The sequence below is a fragment of the Halichoeres trimaculatus genome, unplaced genomic scaffold (genome assembly GCF_033239565.1).
Source record: "Halichoeres trimaculatus isolate MK-OKI-2021-1 unplaced genomic scaffold, fHalTri1.1 fHalTri1_scaffold_15, whole genome shotgun sequence".
Classification (NCBI taxonomy): Eukaryota; Metazoa; Chordata; class Actinopteri; order Labriformes; family Labridae; genus Halichoeres; species Halichoeres trimaculatus.
Genome location: NW_027437193.1, coordinates 17096145 through 17116319, shown reverse-complemented (window position 1 = coordinate 17116319; position 20175 = coordinate 17096145). Strand labels below are relative to the sequence as shown.

Here is a 20175-nt window from a genome sequence, read left to right as displayed (position 1 = left end):
AGAGTTACACATTTTAAATGTAGTGTAGGGGGCAGCTTGGTCAACTCAACAGGCACACACGCGCACGCACATACACACACACACACACACACACACACATTTAAGACTGGAGAGGAAAGAAGGAAAGGAGGAGGAGAAGGTAGAAGAGGAGGGGTAGTGAACTAACTAACTCTCTAATCTGCTTGTCTGGGAGAAAAGAGGAGAGAAAACCAAGTCTGCTGTGTTGTGGAAAGCCAGAGGAGGGGGAGTCAGTAATTACACAGAGAGAGGAGGGAAGAGAGGGAAAAAGAGAGAGATGTCAGAGAGGTACGCACAAAGACAGAGACGGACTGAGGAAGAGAGGACGTAACGAGAGAGGAGACAAAGTAAAGCTGAAAGGTCATTCTTGATTTTTTGTGTCGCTGGATTTCCAGGATTACTTTTACTCCAGGACTCTGCATGACTCAGCACTGCATCCTGCCTTTATGCCTTTTTGCACGTGTGTAGTTCAATCCATGTAAGAGGATGGGAGTCCTTTGCCTCTCTCTTGCTGTCCTCTTTCTCCTCTCCTCTCCTGCTCAAGCCCAGTGGTGGAGTTTCATTTTCGCAAACCCCAAAACAACCACCATCTCTTCTCCCTCCTCCTCTCCTCCTGCCATCACCCCTACATCCATCACCTTGCTGGGTCCTTTTGACACCACAGGGACAACAGAGGAGGTAACAGAGGGAGCTGTGGAGGGTTTCACTCGGACAGAGGGGTCCGAGCTGACTCCTACAGCCTACCCTGTGGTGTCAGTGCTTGGACACAGCACTGCAGAACCTGAGACTTTTCCTCCAGAGGAGAGCATAGGTGGAGGCAGCAAAACCAGGACCCGAAATAAACCTCTCAAACACTGGAAGAGTGGTGAGTGTTGCAAAAAAAAAAGAAAAAAAGAAGGCGGGAGGCTGACAAAATGTATGACTTCAGATTTTTTCCCACGCTCCTATGTTGGCAGGTTTCTGGTTAGAAGGTTCCAGTGGCTTCTATTGTAGTATCACTGATAAGTGATGTTAGATTTGGCTTTTTGGGACAAATCATTGCATATGATTTGCTGTATTTTGCATTACAAAAGCAAAGACTGTTGAAGGGTTCAAAGAGAAAGCTGATTCATGGAAAGACAGTAGTTAGATATGGTTATACCTGTATTAATTAATTAATTGACCACTTGGGGGCAGCAGGAACAAAGTCGAAAACACACAGAAGCTGATTAAGCAAAAGAAAAAGTTAGCAATCTTTTCAGTATACATTAGACTAACTACATTATCACCACAGATTAGTAGTTAACGAATGCAGTGCCTATAGTCTTGTTTTTGTTTGGGATCTTTTTCTCACTGATGAATGAACAAAATGTAACTCTTCAGATGCTACAGGAGGCTGACCTGCCCGATGCTAACTCCAGGTGTACTGTTTTGTTTGGGTCAGGATGTTTTCACAAGGTTCATCAAACATTTTATCTTAGAGAAAAAGCAAGATTAATGGGAACACTGAGTCTTAACCACAACATGAGGTTTGAGCACTGTTAAATGAAAGCAAGAGATGTAAAGATGCTAAAATAGAGGTAAAGTACAGATTCAAGGTTGTGTTTTTTTGTTGATTTTCATAGAGGAACTTCTAAAATGCATACACAGGGATTTTTTTATTAATTTATTTATTCATTTAGTCTCTGTTAAGATATTGATCAGGGAATCTTAAAGCGATTTGCTTAATCTTAGAAGTTTATTTAATATACATCTTTTCAGCATCAATGTTTCTTTAGTACAATGATACAACAAACCAACTGAGTAACAGTTCATGAAGATGTGTTCCTCAGATTCCATCTTTCTTACACTTTCCAAAATGTAAAACAACATGTGGCAGAAGTGTTATTGTCTTATTTTCAATAAAGAAAATACAAAAACACTTTTTTATTTCTGTAGCAGGCTAACATGTAAAACAGTTGTAACCTGATGTGCTCAGCATTAAATCTAAGCAAGCGAGCCGAGCAGCTGGAGGCTTTTGTGTGGCCTGGCCGGGTCGAGGTTTAAAAGTTTATTCGTGGCAGCTCTAAGGGGGTTGTTAATTTTGGTCTTTATAAGCTGATCAAGCGTCCATGTGGCCAACATGAGGAGGATTATGTTGAGGGGGAGGGAGTTAGAGTGGAAAAATGTCATGCAAAAGGGGGAGTGAATGAATGAATGAATGGCACACTGTTTGATTGGGTGATTAACTGAAGACATAAAAGCACTTACTGAATGATATATTGTATGACTGACTGAGTGATTTGAGGTTTGACTGATCACGTTTAAGTCTGTCTGATAAACAGTGAAGAATTTTTTCGATTATGATTTTTTTTTGTACCAGGACAGAATGAATATAATCATTCAAAGTTTCTTCAAGACATTTGTATAAGGTAATCCACCATAACAATAAAAGTAAGGTCACATGACGTCATGAAAAGGTTTACGTTTGCATATGTGTGAGAATGTGTGTGTCAAACTTTGTGTAAATACGTTGTAGTGTCTCCTGTAATATTGAGCATTTTGATAGAGAAATACAATCAGTATCAGTGGGTACCTGACTTTTTTGATGTTATCAGTATAACATTCTTGATGCTGATTGGTCAGAACCCTTTGACAAACGTCGTCAATTCTGAATAGCAAAGGTGACGCAAGAGACAACCTGATCACACATGTGACACATATCAAACCAGTCCAGGCAAAGAAGTTGTTTCACACCCAGTGTACTATCTATGATTTCAGCCTTCCTGTCGTGACGTAAACAAGTGATTAGTCAGCAGCAGAGAGGAGAAGACAAAGAGTTGGAAGAGAGTGCAGACATAAGTTGGGATGTTTAAAAACTTGAGGCTCTGTTGAGCTGAGATGTATCGACTAAATATAGTATGGACTTGGAGAAAACATAGGTCTTGTCTGTGGGGATTCTTTTCGACATAATTCAGAACTTCAGAATTTAAACATTTATGATCAACGTATGCATGTGTTGTGCTTTTTGACCCCTGAAGACTTCATTTTCTGGATCTGAACTGAAAAAAGTAGCAATGGATTTTTTTTTCTATTTTGGCATCTTATATAGATTGTACGTGTCAAATATTTGCCACATTGGGACAGCAGGTCTTAAGAGCTCGTGTAACTAACTTGTGCCTTACTAGCTTCACCAGCCACACAGCTGTTGGACACAGAGCAAAAGAAGCATTGAATTAGAGCTATAAGTCTGGATGCCTCATAAATAATATCCATATTTAGCAGGTGTAGTAATGAAAGCCTAACTCAAAAGCTATATTTTTAGTGTTCTATACAATTTGGTACTGGGCTTGCACATCCGCTTGATAACCCTTTGCTCTGGCAGCTATACATTTGTTGTCTTAAGAGCATATCTGAAATATGGCACCGCTTAAGTCCAAACCAAACTGTGAGGTATACACTGGTAATTCAACTCAGCTAAGCTAGCAGGTTATATGTATTATCTGCCAATCTCTAGCACAAGTGAGTTCCTCACATAGACTGTAGAGTGGACAGCGTGGCTCCTCGATTTATCATTGTACGGTTTTGAAGCCAAAATACCACCGTCACAGGCGCTGCCATTAGCAGCAGTTAGCAGCCAGAGTCTGTGCAGTAGAGATGATGAGGGATTCTGGGAGAATCTGAGTGGAGCTGGGTGACAAAAATAATATTTTTTTTTTCTTTCAAGAGTCTAATCACTTCTTGACTCTACCTCCCGACACATTTAACAATCCCCAAAATAATACACAAGAATGGCAGCTGTCAATCATCATTAAACATTACGTAAAACCTCGTTTTTAACCGCGTATAACTAATGAAAACAAAACTATTCAGAAAAAAGAGGACTTGAATACAAGACAGCCAAATTATATCTTGAAATCACCACAACAGTCGGACATGAGAAACATTTCTACCAGGTGTATTGATTTTGTAAAGTTTGACCACAGCCATCTGGAATGACTGGAAAGCCGGATTTTTTTACCTATACCGCAGCCAGCCACCAGGGGGAGCAGTATTTGTGGAGACCTCAGTTCGAGCCGAGCAAGAGGACGTCCATTTTTTTTACAGTCTATGGTTCCTTATAGAAACAGTGTGCTATCAAGAAATTACTGTCCATTTTGTAATAACCGATGAGACGCAGCCATGTTTTGAATGTGATACTTGTCTGGTCTAGGGATAGGTATTTTAAAGAAAATGCTCTGCACGTTAATAACCAAACTTAATTCTTTGAGTGATGAAGCATGCCATTGACAGTTGCCCTGCAGACAGCACCCAGTTTTCTGCTGCATGCCTCGCTGTCAATTTGTGATATGATAACCTACCTTTGCAGAGTTTACACTTCACCTCATTTTCATTTTTTCCCAAAGGAGCTCCCCATTTCCCAATTCTTTAATCTTTCTTTGGGCTGTGGGACCTCTAACTTGTTGCCTCCTGGCCTGGCTCCACTCATTATGTCTGTTTGTTCTTGTAGTTTATATTGGGTCTCGCTACAATATAAATATGTAAATAGTAATATTTTTCTACTTTTCTATATTTCTATATTTCTTTATATTTCTTCAAATTTCTAATTCTATATTCTATTATCTTATTCTATTTTTAGTTGTTATAGCATTAATGCACTTTGTTTTTTTCCTGAGCTGCTGTGACAAAAAAATTTCCCCCAAGGGGGATCAATAAAAGAATATTCTATTCTATTCTATTCTATTCTATTCTATTCTATTCTATTCTATTCTAGTCAAGTTAAATGTGATCTGGTTTAGACCCAGTTTGCTTTATTTTGAAAGTCACTGGCCGTTTTTAGGTGGTTTCCATGCACAACTTGCTGTCTTGACTGCTTTTTTGGTGAATTTATGCATCACAGCTCTGGCATCTGGCAAAAACTGAGACCTGCAAAAGACAGGTCTTTTAGATGTTAATGACTATTTGAGTCATGACTAGTATGATGTTCAGTTGCAGGCATCACAAATGTACAATATAGTAGGGTCAAGTGTTGATGCTGATGATTTTGTTTGTGCTTTTGAATATTAAAAAAGGCGTTGTCGTTTTTTTTCATAACCAGCAAGAAAATCCCACTGAGTCTTTAAATATATAAATCATCTCAGTCTACAAAAATATTAAACAAGATTTTGGTATTTCTTCATTAGTTTCAAAAAGTGAAGGACCCTGACTCACCAAAACTGTGGTGAGAGATTTCTAGTTTAATGGTTATTCCTTTTAATCCGTGTATATCACGGTCCTCATACTGTGGGACTATGACTCTATATTCTGTGACCACAGTCCTCTGACTGTGAGAATGGCCTCTGTCCAAGTTATGACATGCAATCACCGCAAGGTCTCTGCTGCCAGCTCATTCAGCAGTTTCCAACAGAAGCCTAGTGTCAGCAGCAATTTCCAAATATGTCTCACGAGATTAAAGAGGAGATTAACTCCTGCAGCAAGCAGCCAGATGTAGCATCACTTCTCTCACAGAGTTCGTCTGCTCAGTTTGGTCATTACAGAGTCCAGATGACTTCACATCTGGACTGGAGGTGTGAGTGCTGCAGTGTGTTTGTTTGAGTGTGTGTGAGTCTATTTTGTTTGCACATCTTGATTGCCCACCTCACCACCTGTGTTTGCAACAATAAAAGTGTAAATGTGAGGAGTGGTGGGAGTGCTGCACAGAAGCACGCCCTCACACACACACTCACAGACAGACACACACACACCGATCTCAACCTAAACCCTCTAATCAGGTATGTTTCCAGTTGGTCACACTGATGAATTAGAGACCCCCAAATGTTGGACTGTCTGCTCTGGTCTGGGGTTTTATGTGCGTTCACGTGGGTGAAATGTGTGTGTGTGTGCTGTGCATGCTAAAACATATCAGTCTTGTATGTGTATGTGTATGTGCATGCGTGTGTTTAACATAGATGTAGGTAGCAGGGGTGAGCCTTGCTGGAATGCTGAGGTGAGAGCTTGTCGCTACGGGAGACGGGCTCCATGAGGGAGGCCGTAGGAGGGAATGTGAAGCCATCTCCTCACGTACACACCAAATACTAATTACCAGCCATTGTGTGTGCATTTCAAAGGATTATGTCCATGCGAGGAGGAGCAGTCAAGCATGGATCTCATCAGGTCAAATTAAAGCCATGTCAAGATGATTCTGGTACATCTCTCCCTCCCTCTAATGTGTTCTTTGAACTGGAGGCACACATCCTCTGACACCTGCTGGAGCAGCTTCTGTGTGTCTAAGACGAGGTTCTACTCTCAGAGGAATATATCTAATGTTGGCATCAGAAAACTTTAGGTCAAGCTTGGGGTCCATTAAACCTTGGCTGAGAAAAAAAAAGTCTTATTTTATTTCTAAGTTATCTTATTGAGGTATAATATAAAGTGAATGGGGTGTGTGGTCCTCTCTGACTTGCACTTCCACCCATTCACTTTACATTTCCTGTTTATTACCCAGCTACCTACTTAAGACCCAAACAAGAGGAGCTACCAATTTCAGATGATTTCACTGATTAAAAGTGATCTTTGATTCACTGCAGCATGCTTAAGGTTACAGATTCTATATAGCTTCGTTAAAGAGGGTTATTTTTAAGGTTATGTTCTTCCTTTAGTATCATCATCATAGCCTCACATGATTTACAGCTCAAAAAAAACCCAAACTTTTCCTCTCACTGGTGTTTTAGAGAAAATTTATTTCAGGCACTGTCTGAAATGCTTTCTTTTAGCTGCTGTCTCTTTAAAGGCGTAGTCACACTCACAATCTGACCAAGCACGCCTCAACCCTAGAGTCCAGTTTGTTTGACCAGTGTGATCTCAAGTGTACCATGCTCAGGCACGGTTTACTTCTCTGCTTTGGCACACTTCGAAGAGATGTGCTTCGGTGAAAGCATGCACACACAACAAGAGTATGATGTATAATCCATGATACATAATACCTGTGACCGCTTGTCACAACAATCGTTTGAACAATGGCGTTAGAGTCCTGTGTTGGACCAAAACCACTGAACATAAGCCAAGAAGTATCTAAAGTTGTTGCCATGTTCTCTGTGTTCTCCAGTGTGCGGTCTCTGATGAGACCATGCTTCTTGTAAACAGACACTCCATGATGACTTAGACAGGCCATGAATATGCCTAAAGTCTGGTTCATGTTGGACTATCATAACTGTGGGCATTGGCCACTGAGAGAATGGCACTACAAGGGGGCAATTGTGCACCCCACAAAATCCCTTCTCTCTGATTGGTCCACCCCCTGGAGGTCTGTCTGGGAGAGACCTTGGTGTTTGAGGCCCGTCCTTCTAAGGTGTCATGTCACTAACTGGAGGATTCTCGTTTGATGATCTCATCATTTCAGCAACTCCCTTAAAAACTTTGTGAAGATCTTGTGAAGATCTAGTGCTAGTTGAAAACAGACTGTTTGAACAGTTTACAGATGGATTATGGGGTACCTAAAACACATGGATATGTAACACTTTGAGAATTTGCACACGCTTAGTATGGATATCCAGCATTGTCCCTTGCTATCTGTGTTTAAATATGGGCAACTTTTAACACCGCCAATTTTCTCACCCCAGGTATCACCCCTTATCTCTGGGTACTTCAGCTTTTAGTGTATGAGTTAGCAACGGGCCAGCCTGTACCCTGTGTCCAGCCTGTCAATCAGTGACAGTCTCCTGTAACCCAGAACATAAACAGGGGTATGGAGAGATGGGACCAGGTGGTAAAATGAGCCCATTTTCTGGTTGATGTGAAATCAAGCAAAACTTTTCCCTTGAGTTCATGGTTTTTTGTTTGTTTAACTTTCATCTTGTTTTTTATTTTTTTTACATCTTTATGTTCTTTGGTAACTAATAGCCCTGTTTGGAGATAAATGACTGATTATGCAAAGTATTCTGTTGGGTATGGATACATGGGGTTAACAAGCCACTACTTCAGCCACTCCACCAGTAAAGAGATGCTGTGATGTGAATCCAAGCTGTTGTCAAAATACAGTCAAACTGACAATTTGCAGATTAAAGATGACAAAAACAACCTAAAAAAAAAAAAACACAAATGGAACACAGGCTTACACTTTAAAGAGAAACGTAAAGGCCATCCTACCTCATCTATCTCCACCTTTAACATCTTTATTTCATCTCTCTGTCAGATCATGGCTCAGGAAATCATCTGGACCTGATGGAGTTAATTGGTGTCCCCCTCCCTCCTTCGGTCTCCTACACACATGGCTATGAGGGCTTCCCAGCCTTCAACTTTGGGCCTGAAGCAAACATCGGCCGACCCACCAAGTCCTTCGTGCCGGGGCCATTCTTCAGGGATTTTGCCATTATCGTCACGGTGAAGATACCAGCCGTCTTTCCTTACACCTATTATTTGATTTTTTGTCTTTACTTGCAGATAACAGTAGGATTGGTAGAGTGGTTAAAAGTCACTATCAGGTTCAAAATCACTGTATAACCTGAAAAGTCTTCATAGTCAAATGAGGTCACTCCATGTCGCCACCTTGTGGAATTCCATGGTAAAGCAAGACTCACTTGTTGCCATACGATTAATTCTGTGTTCTGCAAACACACTTCATTGGTAATGAAACTTGCAGACACGTTTTAAAAATGGCCGTATGTAACAGTACATGTGTATATAAGTGACTGTAAAATTTATTATGATCTATAATCTTTAATCAATCTGCAACTATGAGCTGTATTTACACCATCCTGCATTTCCTTCACTCCAGATACGTCCAGACTCTCAGAGAGGAGGCGTGCTCTTTGCCATCACAGATTTCCAACAGAAAGTGGTGCAGCTCGGTTTGACCCTTACTCCAGTGCGTGGCGGCCTGCAGAGCATCTTACTGTACTACACCGACAGAGAAGAAGCTTCCCACAGCCACAAAGCTGCTGCCTTCAGTGTCCCTGATATGACAAACCAGTGGACACGGTTTACAGTGAGTCTTTTGTGGTGCACACGTGAAATAAGAGACTAAAAGAGAGATCACTCAACCTCTGAAATAAAGTCTGTGTAGATGGTTTGTTGGTCAAAAATACTGATTCTGACCTCTGACATAAGAGAGAGTGAACGATTTGTTTTTTTGTCTGCTTTTCTCAGACGCCTTGATAGTTAAATGACAGCAAAATGTTTCATGGTAAAGAACTACATCACATTAATGCATTTGGTTTGTCTGGCAGGTGGCAGTGGAACAGGACGAGGTGCGTCTCTACATGGACTGTGGCGAGGCAGAGAGGACAACCTTCCATCGGAGGCCAGATAGACTGACCTTCTCACAGAATTCAGCCTTCTTTGTTGCCAATGCAGGAATCACTGGACTGGACAAGTTTGTGGTGAGTAATAAATTCTAAAAATTAAAGTCTAACATTGGAAATCTTTTTCTTTAAGTTTGACAAATAAAACAACATGAGCCCTTCAGCCTGAGTAAATATCAATCTGCAGTTATCAACTTGACTTTTGTTCATGTAAGTATATGTCTATGTGTGAACTGCGTAGGTGAAGGCTGTGTGGTCTGGCCTCTTATTAGCATGTAAAAAGGCTGAAATGAAATCTGCTCTCAGTCCGTGTCCTCTGGAAACTTCCCACCATTCAGTTTACTGTGAGAATGTTTTTTAAAAAAAGAGAAATTAACACAAACGCCGGAGGACTTTTTTGTGAATGGAACAAGCAGAAAAATCAACAACTCAACACAGTTTCCCAGAAATTTGTTTTCTAGCCTTTCAGCCAGAAAATGTCAAAATGATGCCCTCAGAGAGGCTGCATCTGAATGTTTCAAAAACTAACAATCTCTGATTGTGTTGGTTCTTTTAGGTCCTTAAAGTCAAAGGGAATAAAATTCTGAGATTTGTTTCGACCTAGCATGGATTTGTTCTGGTTGTGAAGTAGACCAAATTCATTCATAAGAGTGACAGTAAGTGTGTTTTCTTCCTTGGTGGGACCTCAAGCACCAGAACACTGGCTCTTCACAAATCCACTTGTCCAACTTTAACTCCTTTTGTTCAGTCAGAATGTGATAAGTGATAAGTGATGTGTCTGTTGTTGAACCCTAGTGATTGCATAACTATTGACATGTTCTGCAACTTGCACACTTCTTGAGTTTGTAGAGCTTTTTAGGATGGAAATTAGGCTCATAATGTTTGTGTAAAATCTTTAGATGCCTTCAACTTCAACAAGGCCACACTTGCATTTAAGTTAAGATGCATGGAAATTAAATTTATGCAAACAAATATAAATTCCTCCTTTTAATCAGAGTGAAAATAATATGCTTTAGCAGTTTTGGGCTGAGTGTTTTTATGCTTTTTAAAGCTCAGACGGCCATCCAAATGACTGACTCCCATGTCGTAACATATTTGTGCTAGGTCCTTAAACAGCAAGCTCCAACTGTTGTGGTCCTTAATGGCCCTATAATCACTCTCTAGTTTCTTCAGTTTCTCCCGGCACTGTTGGGGAGTCCAGTGGTAGTCATGCTCCTCCATCAGCCTCGAAACTTCTTGGTTCACCTTTTCATTCCTCGTGGCTCCATCCAGCTCCTGTTGGATCCTGTCCTCGGCCACCAAACCCAAAAATTCCATGGTCCTCTTCGTTGGACCATGGAATAACTTGATGGGACACCATTCTGGAAGCTATTGTTTAAAAATGCTGTCTGGCTCTTGTCCTCTTATGTCCCGTCTTGTTTTGGGCGTGGCGCTCATGACTCATCGATGACGACATTGTCTGACCAATCAGTAGCTGGCAGTTGTTGACGTCATCTTTTTTAGTATCGACTCAGCTCGCTTGGAACCAGAGTGGAGTAGGTACTAAAATTGGCTTGTTTTAGGAGGTACTAGGCTGGTGGAAACACGCTGCAAATCGATTAGAGCCGAGTAGAATAGGGTGTGCTAGTGGAAATGAGCCATTACAGTGCCGCCCAAAACACAGACAAGTAAAAAAACGGTCAAGTTAGAGTCAGATTCTACTTTCTCTGATGCATCAAAGTGTACCTGAGAGTACATGACTGAGAAAGAGAGCATAAAGGGAAAATAACATGTTGTAATTTAACCTATCAGAGCCTAGTGTAGCACTGGCCATACAATTTGCAGGTTCAGTTTTGATTGGTAGCAGCTTAGACAAATTAAATGTTATTTTTGCACATAAAATCTGGGGAGTTACACTTTCCTATTGCATTTTCAACATGAACCCAGAGCGCTATTTCCTTTCCCTAATGTGTTTGCAGAAATCCAGTATAAAGCATATACGACAAAAGCATTAAGATCCAGACCCTGGTTGTTCACATCGCTTCCTCCTTATGTTGAAAACATGTCATCACTTTTTTTACGTTTGCATTTTTGAGGGATAAAGACATGACATTTCTGTGTTCAGAAAATTATGTGAAATGTGTTCATTTTTCAATGATTTATTGCACTTTTAAGCAGTTTAATTAGTCTGGACAGAAGTTTATCCATTTCATCAAAGTCTGGAATAAAGGATTGTTTGGGTGTACAGCAAAAGTATGATACAAAAATGACACCACGGCATAAAAATGTAAAGATGTATTCTGGCAGACTTGGTTTGGTTGGTTGTATAGGGTTAACATGAAAGAGTGTGTATTTAGTGTGGACCCTTGAATGTGAATCAGTCTGCAATCCAGTGATCCATCATCCATCAGGTGAAAGTATATTCCTTTACTTAACCCAATTTTTTAAAATCCTTGTTTCCTTTGTAATCTGCTGTCTTCCACTCATGATACCAAAAATCTAAGCCCAGTCTTACTGAGTAATATCTGAAGACTGGGTTTACAAATTCTTCTCAGTCTCAAACACAGTCTGCATCCAAATCCAAGGTCAAAATGTCCTGACCCTCCCCCCTGCAGAGCTTCATAAGCTGGCTCTTTGATGGACCTTCTTGTGAAAGTCAAAGATCAGAGACAGAGGATGGAGGAAGGGAGTGAAGAGGAGAGAAGGTTGAGATGCAGGAAGGGACAGGGTATGCAGAGAGGAGGAGAGGATAAGGGAGTAAGTTTATGGCATATGAGGAAGTCAGAGACATAAACAAGGCTAATATTAAAGGTCTTAAGGAAATATTCAAAGTCAGAAATACAGAAATGTGGAGGCCCCTCTGCTGGAGACATGTTATATTCGCTCTGTTTGATTGACGAAAGACTGTATGACATGCCTAGAAGATTTTTCCCTTCTCTCACTGGCATCATAAAACTCACTGACATTTTTACTTGAACAGAACTGACAAAGATACAGGGATAAATACTTGCTGCTGGTGTCTTGTTGTTGCTGTGGTTACTGGACGCAGCTATTCCCACTTTATTCGGCTTTGTGCAGCGTAGCCTGACTTCGTGAACGGGTTATATGAAGCATAACAACAGAATATGTGCAAACTCAGCAGCAGCCTTGTCCAGTGTGCAGGATCTGGGTCACTCTGTATGATTGTGTGTGCATGTATGTATGGACATGTGTGTTGTTGGTTTGTTGACTTAGGCTTCAAAGGAGAGCAGTCAGGGCATGGGGCCCTTTCAGTCAGCATGAGTTTGATGTTTCAGTAGTAAATGAAATGAAAGTTTACCAGAGGATTTGACTTCTTGATCCTGTTCCTGATAAATCTAAAATATATAAACCAGTATCAGTACTCAGCCATCAGTCTGAGTGTGGTGTAAGTGTGTGAGCTTCTTCGGGAAATCCTGTCTCCATGGAGATATCAGAGAGTGGACTGTACTTCATTGTTTGCGGTGCCCCTCTGTTTAAAGAGGGAGACCATGAGGATACAACACAGTCAGTCAGTCACACTTTAAAGCAGCAGTTCAAGGCAAAACGGATCTAATTTACAAAAAAAAAGTGCCAATAAAACTCACCAAGTTTTATTCTTTGCAAGATAGCTTTGCCTGCAAGCCACAGTTTGTATCACCACTACATCATTTCAGATTCCTCTGAAAATGTTCTCCTGTTTCACTGCGTTGCTGGCATAATGGTCCACAGAGGTGCTGGATATTGGAGACTGCCTGCCGTAGGAATACACCAACAGCCAATCCAAAACTGACAAAACCAAAGCAAAATGAATAAAAAAATGAAATTAAATAAGATATTCTGAATTAATTTGGAACCACTGGTACATTCCTTGTTGATTCAGTCATCTTGAGGGTTTTGTGGCTACTAAGAAATGTGGGAAAACTATCAAAATTTTAGTTTTGCATGGTTTTTAAACTTCTACAATAATGGGTGAAATATGGAAGTGTGATTTTTTTTTATTTGAAAGCATTTTGTGGACTCCCCCCATTAACAGTGAATGCATAATTGTTCTTGAAATTGACATCCAGAAACTTTTTTCAAAGTCAAAGACTGTAAAAAAAAAATGGATGTCTGCTTGCTCGGCTTGAAGTGAGGTCTGCACAAAAACTGCTCCCCCTGGTGGCTGGCTGAAGTATAGGTTAAAAAATCTGGCTTTCCAGCCATTCCAGATGGGCTGTGGTTAAACTTTAAAAATTAATACTCCTCATAGAAATGTTTCTCATGTACGATTGTTGTGGTGATTTAAAGATATTATTTGGCTTCTTGTATTCAAGTTCTCTTTTTTCTGTAAAGTTTCGTTTTCATTGGTTATACAAGGTTAAAAACAAGGTTTTACGTAACGTTTAACGATGATAGACAGCTGCCGTTCTCGTTTATTTTTTTCGGGGATCGTAAAATATGTCGGGAGGTAGAGTCAGGAAGTGATTAGACTCTCAAAAGAAAAAAACACCCAGCTCCTCTCAGATTCTCCCAGAATCCCTCGTCGTCTCTACTGCACAGACTCTGGCTGCAATTGCTACCAATGGCTGCGCCTGAGACGGCGGTATTTTGGCTTCAAAACCATACAATGGAAAATGGCGGACCCTCTGTTCACTCTAGTATGCACATGAACCAAAAAAACAAAAACATATAAATTCAAACCAAACAGTGTCACACAGGACTACTCTATGTCAGCCTTAATGTCTGCTTACAAACACACATCTATCGATGGTCTCAAGGACTGACATATCAGTGTCTGACATGCTTATGACAGCAAGCACATCTAAACCTGTCTTCAGTTTCCTCATAAAATTCTTCTTGCCAGATATGCTCAAGGCTTTCATACAGTATAAACTTCCTCACTGACTGGTAACAATGGATTAGAGTTCATCATTGTACAACAGTTTGGTTTACATAGATACACATTCATCGTTCATTAGAAACGCCAGGATAAAAGACAGTGTTCTCTCTCTGTCTGCAGGGATCCATTCAGCAGTTGGTCATTAAGGATGATCCCAGAGCTGCTGAGGAGCAGTGTGAAGATGATGACCCCTATGTAAGTAACACAGTACAATCAAAAACTTACAGGCTGTAATAACATTAATAGTCCTGCCTCTGTTAGTTCATATACATGGATCTACAGCTCCCTCTAGTGGTAAAAGGGACTTCAGAAAAAATCCTCGGGCCTGCCTGACAAGTTAAATTAAATTCAAATGATCACTGTCTAAGTCTTTTTTTTGTTTTCACCAAGTGTCTTAGTCACTATATACTATTACATTATCTAACTCCTCAAGGATTCAATGTCAATTTTTTAAAACTGAACATTTGCTTCTCTGTGACTGTCATGAACGATGTGTGTGAAAAATGGGAAAAAAAGTGTGTGTCAACAAAACATTTCCTAATGTTTTCTGAAGGCCTCAGGCTACACTAGCGGAGATGATGGTCTGGATGACCGAGAGTCAGAGGAGGAGATGATGAAAAACACAAGGGAGAGGAAACCTAACGCAGAGGTAGGCTGACTGAATGTTAAATTCAGCTGAGTTACTGCACCAGAAAGAAATTAACTTACTTCTGTTCAGTTCTGTTCAGACTTACAGTTTGATGAGCGGCATTCAAAGGCAAACATAAGAGGCGCATTATGGAGAAAACTTAAACTGTCACCATGTTTGGGTGTGTGAGCAGGTGTGTGTGTGTGCACATTTGTGTTTGCCTAAACATCTGCGTGTGTGAATGCGTGTGTCCACTGCTATCTTTCATTCTCCCACTACCAGGAAGTCAGTGTGACCCCACACATCCCATAATCAGCGCTTACTTTGAAGCTTCAAAGGAAGCTGTCTCTCTGATGCCGAGGAATTGTTGCCAGATATTAAACTCATTACGGACCCTTAACAGATGTGGAGTCCAAATTTCGCAGACGGCGATAAACATAAACATAATTTCTCTCAGATCCTGGAACAGTGACTCAGCGTTTTCTGTTACTTTTATGAGCAAGAGCTATGCTTGTTCTCAACTCACAGGAAGCTTACTGACTTTGTATATTCTGACTGTTGACACAAAATATGTCCAAAAAAAAAAAAAAAAAAATTATTGTGAATCAAGTAAGTTCGAACCACCCTATTAGCTGCAACAGCCTGGAGTAACTCATATTGACCGGGGTATTTCCGGTTATTTTATACTGATACATCATCTATTTTCACTGCAGAATAATTGCGATATCAGATGTTAATCTGCTACTTTTTTTTATAAAGAATACTTATTTAGTAGAAGTTTACTACTTAAGGAAGTGAGTACTTCATTGATTGAATTATGCTTCTAAGAAAACAGTTTGCGTTAATCTTATTTCAGGACAGTGTTCCAGTCAGTGCTCCACCCACTGAGGCTCCAGAGGTGGAGCTGGAAGAGTACTCGGGTCACCAGACCCCAACAGAGTCCACTGAGGAGATGCTGATGAGAGGTCAGAATAGAACTATTACAAAACAATGCACACCCATAAAACATTTAACATTTCAACAAGAGGATTGATTTAGGATTAATGTAAACCACTGAGGATTCACTTTTTCTGTGTTTGGCTGGAATTCAAAGCATTTGTTGCACTACCTCTCCGTCTGTGCTTCTGCTGGAATTGCATTACAGGATAAATGATAAATGTATAAGTCAAATTTAAACATTGAGACCTTTCATGATACATCTTGTCCTAAGTCCAGTTATCACCCAGTGGAAGTCACATTTTTTTTTTTAATCAGAAAGAATTACAAGGCTTTTTACTTTTTTTTCTTCATTAGCCACATTCAGTGACAGAGTGTCACTTTTAGCTACTCACTGGATTTTAAGATTTGTGTTTCTTCAGGTCAATCAGATTGGTCTTTGAGGTTAAGATTACACTTATGTTTTTTTTTCTGGCTTGTGAAATTTGTTTGGTGTTTTCCTGAAATCAAAGGAAGCATCTTAATCTTTCATATTATAATTTTTTTTCTGTCATCAGGCACTTTACCAAACTGACAATTCAAAATATAGAAACTGGAACATGTTAACGTAGGTCCTATTGACACGAAAAAAGCACAGCTTGGTGGAACATATCTTACCTTAAAAACATAAAAAAAAATCTTTGAAAACATACTGAATATACTATGTGCCTTCTTTGTGTTCAGTGTGAGATTGGAGGCTATGCTTCTCTCTGTTTCTGAAAAAACAAAACAAAAAAAGTGACTTATTAATCAGTGAACACAAATTCTAATGTGAAGTTAAATGACTCTCCTGGGACTCATTTCTTCATTTCTTCTTTTGTCATTAATGTCATTAAGGTATTTTCTATTGCTTTTCCCACTCGCCTCAACTACTGTGGTAAAGAGTGGTACAGGAGCCCACATTAAACATCAGAACCTTAGCCCTGTTGTCTATTTTAAATTAAATGTTTAAACCTGAACCTCTCCAAAAACATCAGAAGTTGCACAAAAAGTAGCTTGCTACCAACTAATAAATATGACCAAAAAAAATGAAAAAAAGAATTTAATACATGTTTTGAATTTTTAAATTTCACTTCTGTCATAACGGGTTGAACCAGTCACTGATCCAACTAACTGACGATGTCTCGTCCTACATGTACAGGTCCTCACAGGACGGAGGAGCCAGGGGAGAGATCAGGAGAAGTATGTTTTTTGTCTTCACATGTAAGCATCTTTTTTGTAAATACAAACTCCATGGGATTTTAACCTAAAAATTCCAGGGTCGTGCCCGGCATGGGTCCAAAGGAACACGTGGAGACGCTGGACCTAGAGGCCCACCTGGCCCTCCTGGTCCTCCAGGACCCACTCCTTTACCTGGACAATCTCATCCTGGTCCAAGAGGGACACAAGGACCACCAGGACTCCCTGGGTCTCCTGGACTGCCTGGGAGAGATGGACAGAAGGTGTGTGTGCCAAAGAGACAGAAACACATGTGTGTTTATGTAGCCAGCGTTATATAATCCTGAGTTCATACGATTTAGTACCAATCCTGACTCTGTCTCACTTTACAGGGAAGAGCAGGAGACAAAGGAGATCCAGTAAGAATATTTTTTGGATCTTTTCTTGGATGTTTTTCATTCATCTTTATTCTTTAGCTCAAATACATATGTTTTTTTTCCTTCAGGGTCAGAAAGGATCTCAGGGATTTCCAGGACTGGATGGAAAAGCTGGAGCTAAAGGAGAGAAGGTATGACTACAGAATAATCTTTGTTTAAAAGGCTTTAGTCTCATTGTGCGTCACTGAACATGAGATGACGAGAGATGATTTCTACTATCCTCTTCCTCTTTCATCTCTACAGGGAGACCCAGGATCTGGTATGCCAGGTCCTCCTGGACCCCCAGGGCCCCCTGGACCCCCAAGATCACGCAGTGTTCCTGTGAGCCCCACTTTGTAGTTTTATGTGGCGAGTTTTACTTAGTATATTATTTTTCTCTTTCTGAAAATAAGAGTGTCTAGGCCAGTGCACAATTAGGACAAGGTCTCTAACACCTCAGGACTGTGTTGGACTGTATTGGACTATGTCTCTGTCTTACAGTATGGAGCAGATGCTCTTGGTTCTGGGTTTGAAGACCTTGAGAGTGACACAGAACTCATCAGGGTGAGAACAGCCTGCAGAGGGGGATTTCAAAGTCTGTCTGCTTCACTTGTTTCAGGAAAAGTAAAATGAAAACTCTTTCCATCAGGGTCCTCCTGGTCTACCTGGGCCCCCAGGACCTCCTGGTCCCCCTGGACCTAACCTGCCAGCCTCTGGGTCTGCTGGAGGCCCATTTTCAGGGCATTCTGGACCATCTGGACATCCTGGTAGGGATGGACTTCCAGGCCACCCAGGAATGCCAGTAAGTAACGCTGAAAGAACAAACTCAGTACAACCTGTTGTGAGTGTGATCATCAGACTAAATATCAGGTTCAGGTTTGTGCTGTTGTCCTTAACATCAGCACTGACTGACCTGCAGCTGAACAACAGCACTTCCAAAAATGGTCAAGTTACACTTCCTACATAAACCGTTGTCAAAAGTGGCAGGAAGTTGTCACTTCAGCTGAAATATAAGATAATACTCCAAACAAGTCCACCTGGTGTGACACCATGTATTATGTTAAGACAGTTCTTGTGACTAAATGATTTCTTTTTTTACCTTGACATTTTTAACTACAAACTTCCTGCAGTCTCCCTTAGACGATGATGTCTGTCAGCTGATTCAAAGAGGTTTGATCATCTTACCTGGAGTGGCAGGAAAACCACACCCTCTGTTGTCCCACAGTGTTAAGACTGCATAAATTTAAGTTCAAGGTAAGGTTAGGGCGCCTGCATTCTGACACAGCAGTTTTAGTGGCACCTTCACGTCAAAGTGAGCAAGAAGGCGTACTTTTTTTTTTTTTTTTTTTTAACAGTCTATAGGTAGGACATATCTATAAATCAGCTGACAGACCAGTCATAATCCTAGTGAACAAACTCTTCTGAGAAAGACTGCACCAAGTTTGCAGTCAAAACATCTCAAAGGTAAAAAGAATGATTAAAAAAAACTTGTCTTGTTTGATTTTATGACACAGCTGACACTTTATAACTGTAAAATATGCTGAAGCATCTTTTGTCAAAATCTCTACCTGCTCACTTCCATTTGTAAGCATGAAAACCTTTAATGTTTTTTGTTTCTGGATTCCTCTTTGTTGTCATTGTCTTTCTACATCTCCATACTTTAGTCTGTTATATTTGTTACACATGTGTCTAATTCGTAGTCATTCATTTTCTGCATTTCCTGTAGGTAGACTTTTTGTGATCATTTTGTGTGTGTCTGAAAATAACTAGTCTGTCTTTATCCTCCCTTGTCCTCTGTTCCTGTTATCTTTTCTGTCATTGTTCATCCTCCTTCACTTCTCTCCTCACCGATATTTCCTAAACCTACACCTCTTTCCTCTTCCACCTGCTCCACTCCTCTTCACTGTGTTTCAGATGTTTGAGGATTGGTTTAGTGGTTCTGGACCAGATGGTTCAGGCTTGAGCTCAGGGTTGTCATCAGACCTTGGCTCAGGTTTCAGTTCTGGGTTCAGTCCTGAGCCCGGTTTTGCGTCTGGTTCTGGCCTTGACTTTGAGTCAGCTTGGGGTTCAGGAGAGGTATAATATTCTGGTTTGCTTGATGAACAAGCAAACGGTAAAAGGCAGAGCTACAGGAAAGAGCCTGAGTATTGAGAAACCAACAATTTGCACAGAATCTACTCAAACGATCATTTGAGTCATAATGAAAACTTAAACCAGTTAAACTTTTATTTACCTTTTTACTCCACCCATTACCCAGGCTAATGACTGTATATTTGCTCCGACCATGTTGTTTCTGCGTCTAGCTGACAGCTGGCTTAACTGCTTTGACCTGGCTGCATTGCTCCGTATATAAAGGACAGATTTCTCAGCTTTTTTTCTTTATTTTTAATTTTCTTTGAGAATGTCTTTGGCAGCCTCTTCCTATGACCTGCTTTGAATCTTCTCAACAACTCTTAATATTTACTTTCTGATATTCTGAGTTTCTATTTTGCTGAAATAAATTTAACAAGCTCAAACTTTCTTTTTATCTAAGGCTATGAATCATTTTGGCCTTTTTCCCCCTCACAACATGGTAAAAGGAACAAATCTGCCTTTTAATCAACCTGATGACTTTCCAAACCTATTGCTGCCTCTTGCTCGTTCTCAGATTACAATTGCAAATTACCAAGGTATGCAGAAGTATATTCATCACTTTACCATCTATTTTACCCTTCAGCACGCTGCGTGTCATCTATTATGAAAGCTTTAGCATAGGTTTTACTCACTGTACAGAGGAACTGAATGAAACAACACAAAAAATAAGACAAAAAAAAAACAGCCTTACTAAATCCTTGTCAAACCTGGCATAACTATGTCCACTGGACACAACATTAACACTCTCCTTTT

General features: G+C 40.4%; 1 protein-coding gene across 1 annotated transcript in view; it reads left to right on the top strand.

The window, feature by feature from the left end:
* Positions 1 to 259: 259 nt before the first annotated feature.
* col15a1b (collagen, type XV, alpha 1b) overlaps positions 260 to 20175 on the top strand; it is a 37095-nt gene continuing 17179 nt past the window's right edge. Inside the window, exons 1-15 of the mRNA XM_074688794.1 lie at positions 260 to 883; positions 8147 to 8334; positions 8729 to 8938; positions 9180 to 9332; positions 14233 to 14307; positions 14666 to 14761; positions 15597 to 15705; positions 16857 to 16897; positions 16975 to 17157; positions 17266 to 17292; positions 17379 to 17441; positions 17554 to 17631; positions 17791 to 17853; positions 17939 to 18091; positions 19204 to 19365. Of these exons, the coding sequence (XP_074544895.1) occupies positions 505 to 883; positions 8147 to 8334; positions 8729 to 8938; positions 9180 to 9332; positions 14233 to 14307; positions 14666 to 14761; positions 15597 to 15705; positions 16857 to 16897; positions 16975 to 17157; positions 17266 to 17292; positions 17379 to 17441; positions 17554 to 17631; positions 17791 to 17853; positions 17939 to 18091; positions 19204 to 19365 (1980 nt within the window). The 5' untranslated portion in view covers positions 260 to 504. The remainder of the gene's footprint in view (positions 884 to 8146; positions 8335 to 8728; positions 8939 to 9179; positions 9333 to 14232; positions 14308 to 14665; positions 14762 to 15596; positions 15706 to 16856; positions 16898 to 16974; positions 17158 to 17265; positions 17293 to 17378; positions 17442 to 17553; positions 17632 to 17790; positions 17854 to 17938; positions 18092 to 19203; positions 19366 to 20175) is intronic.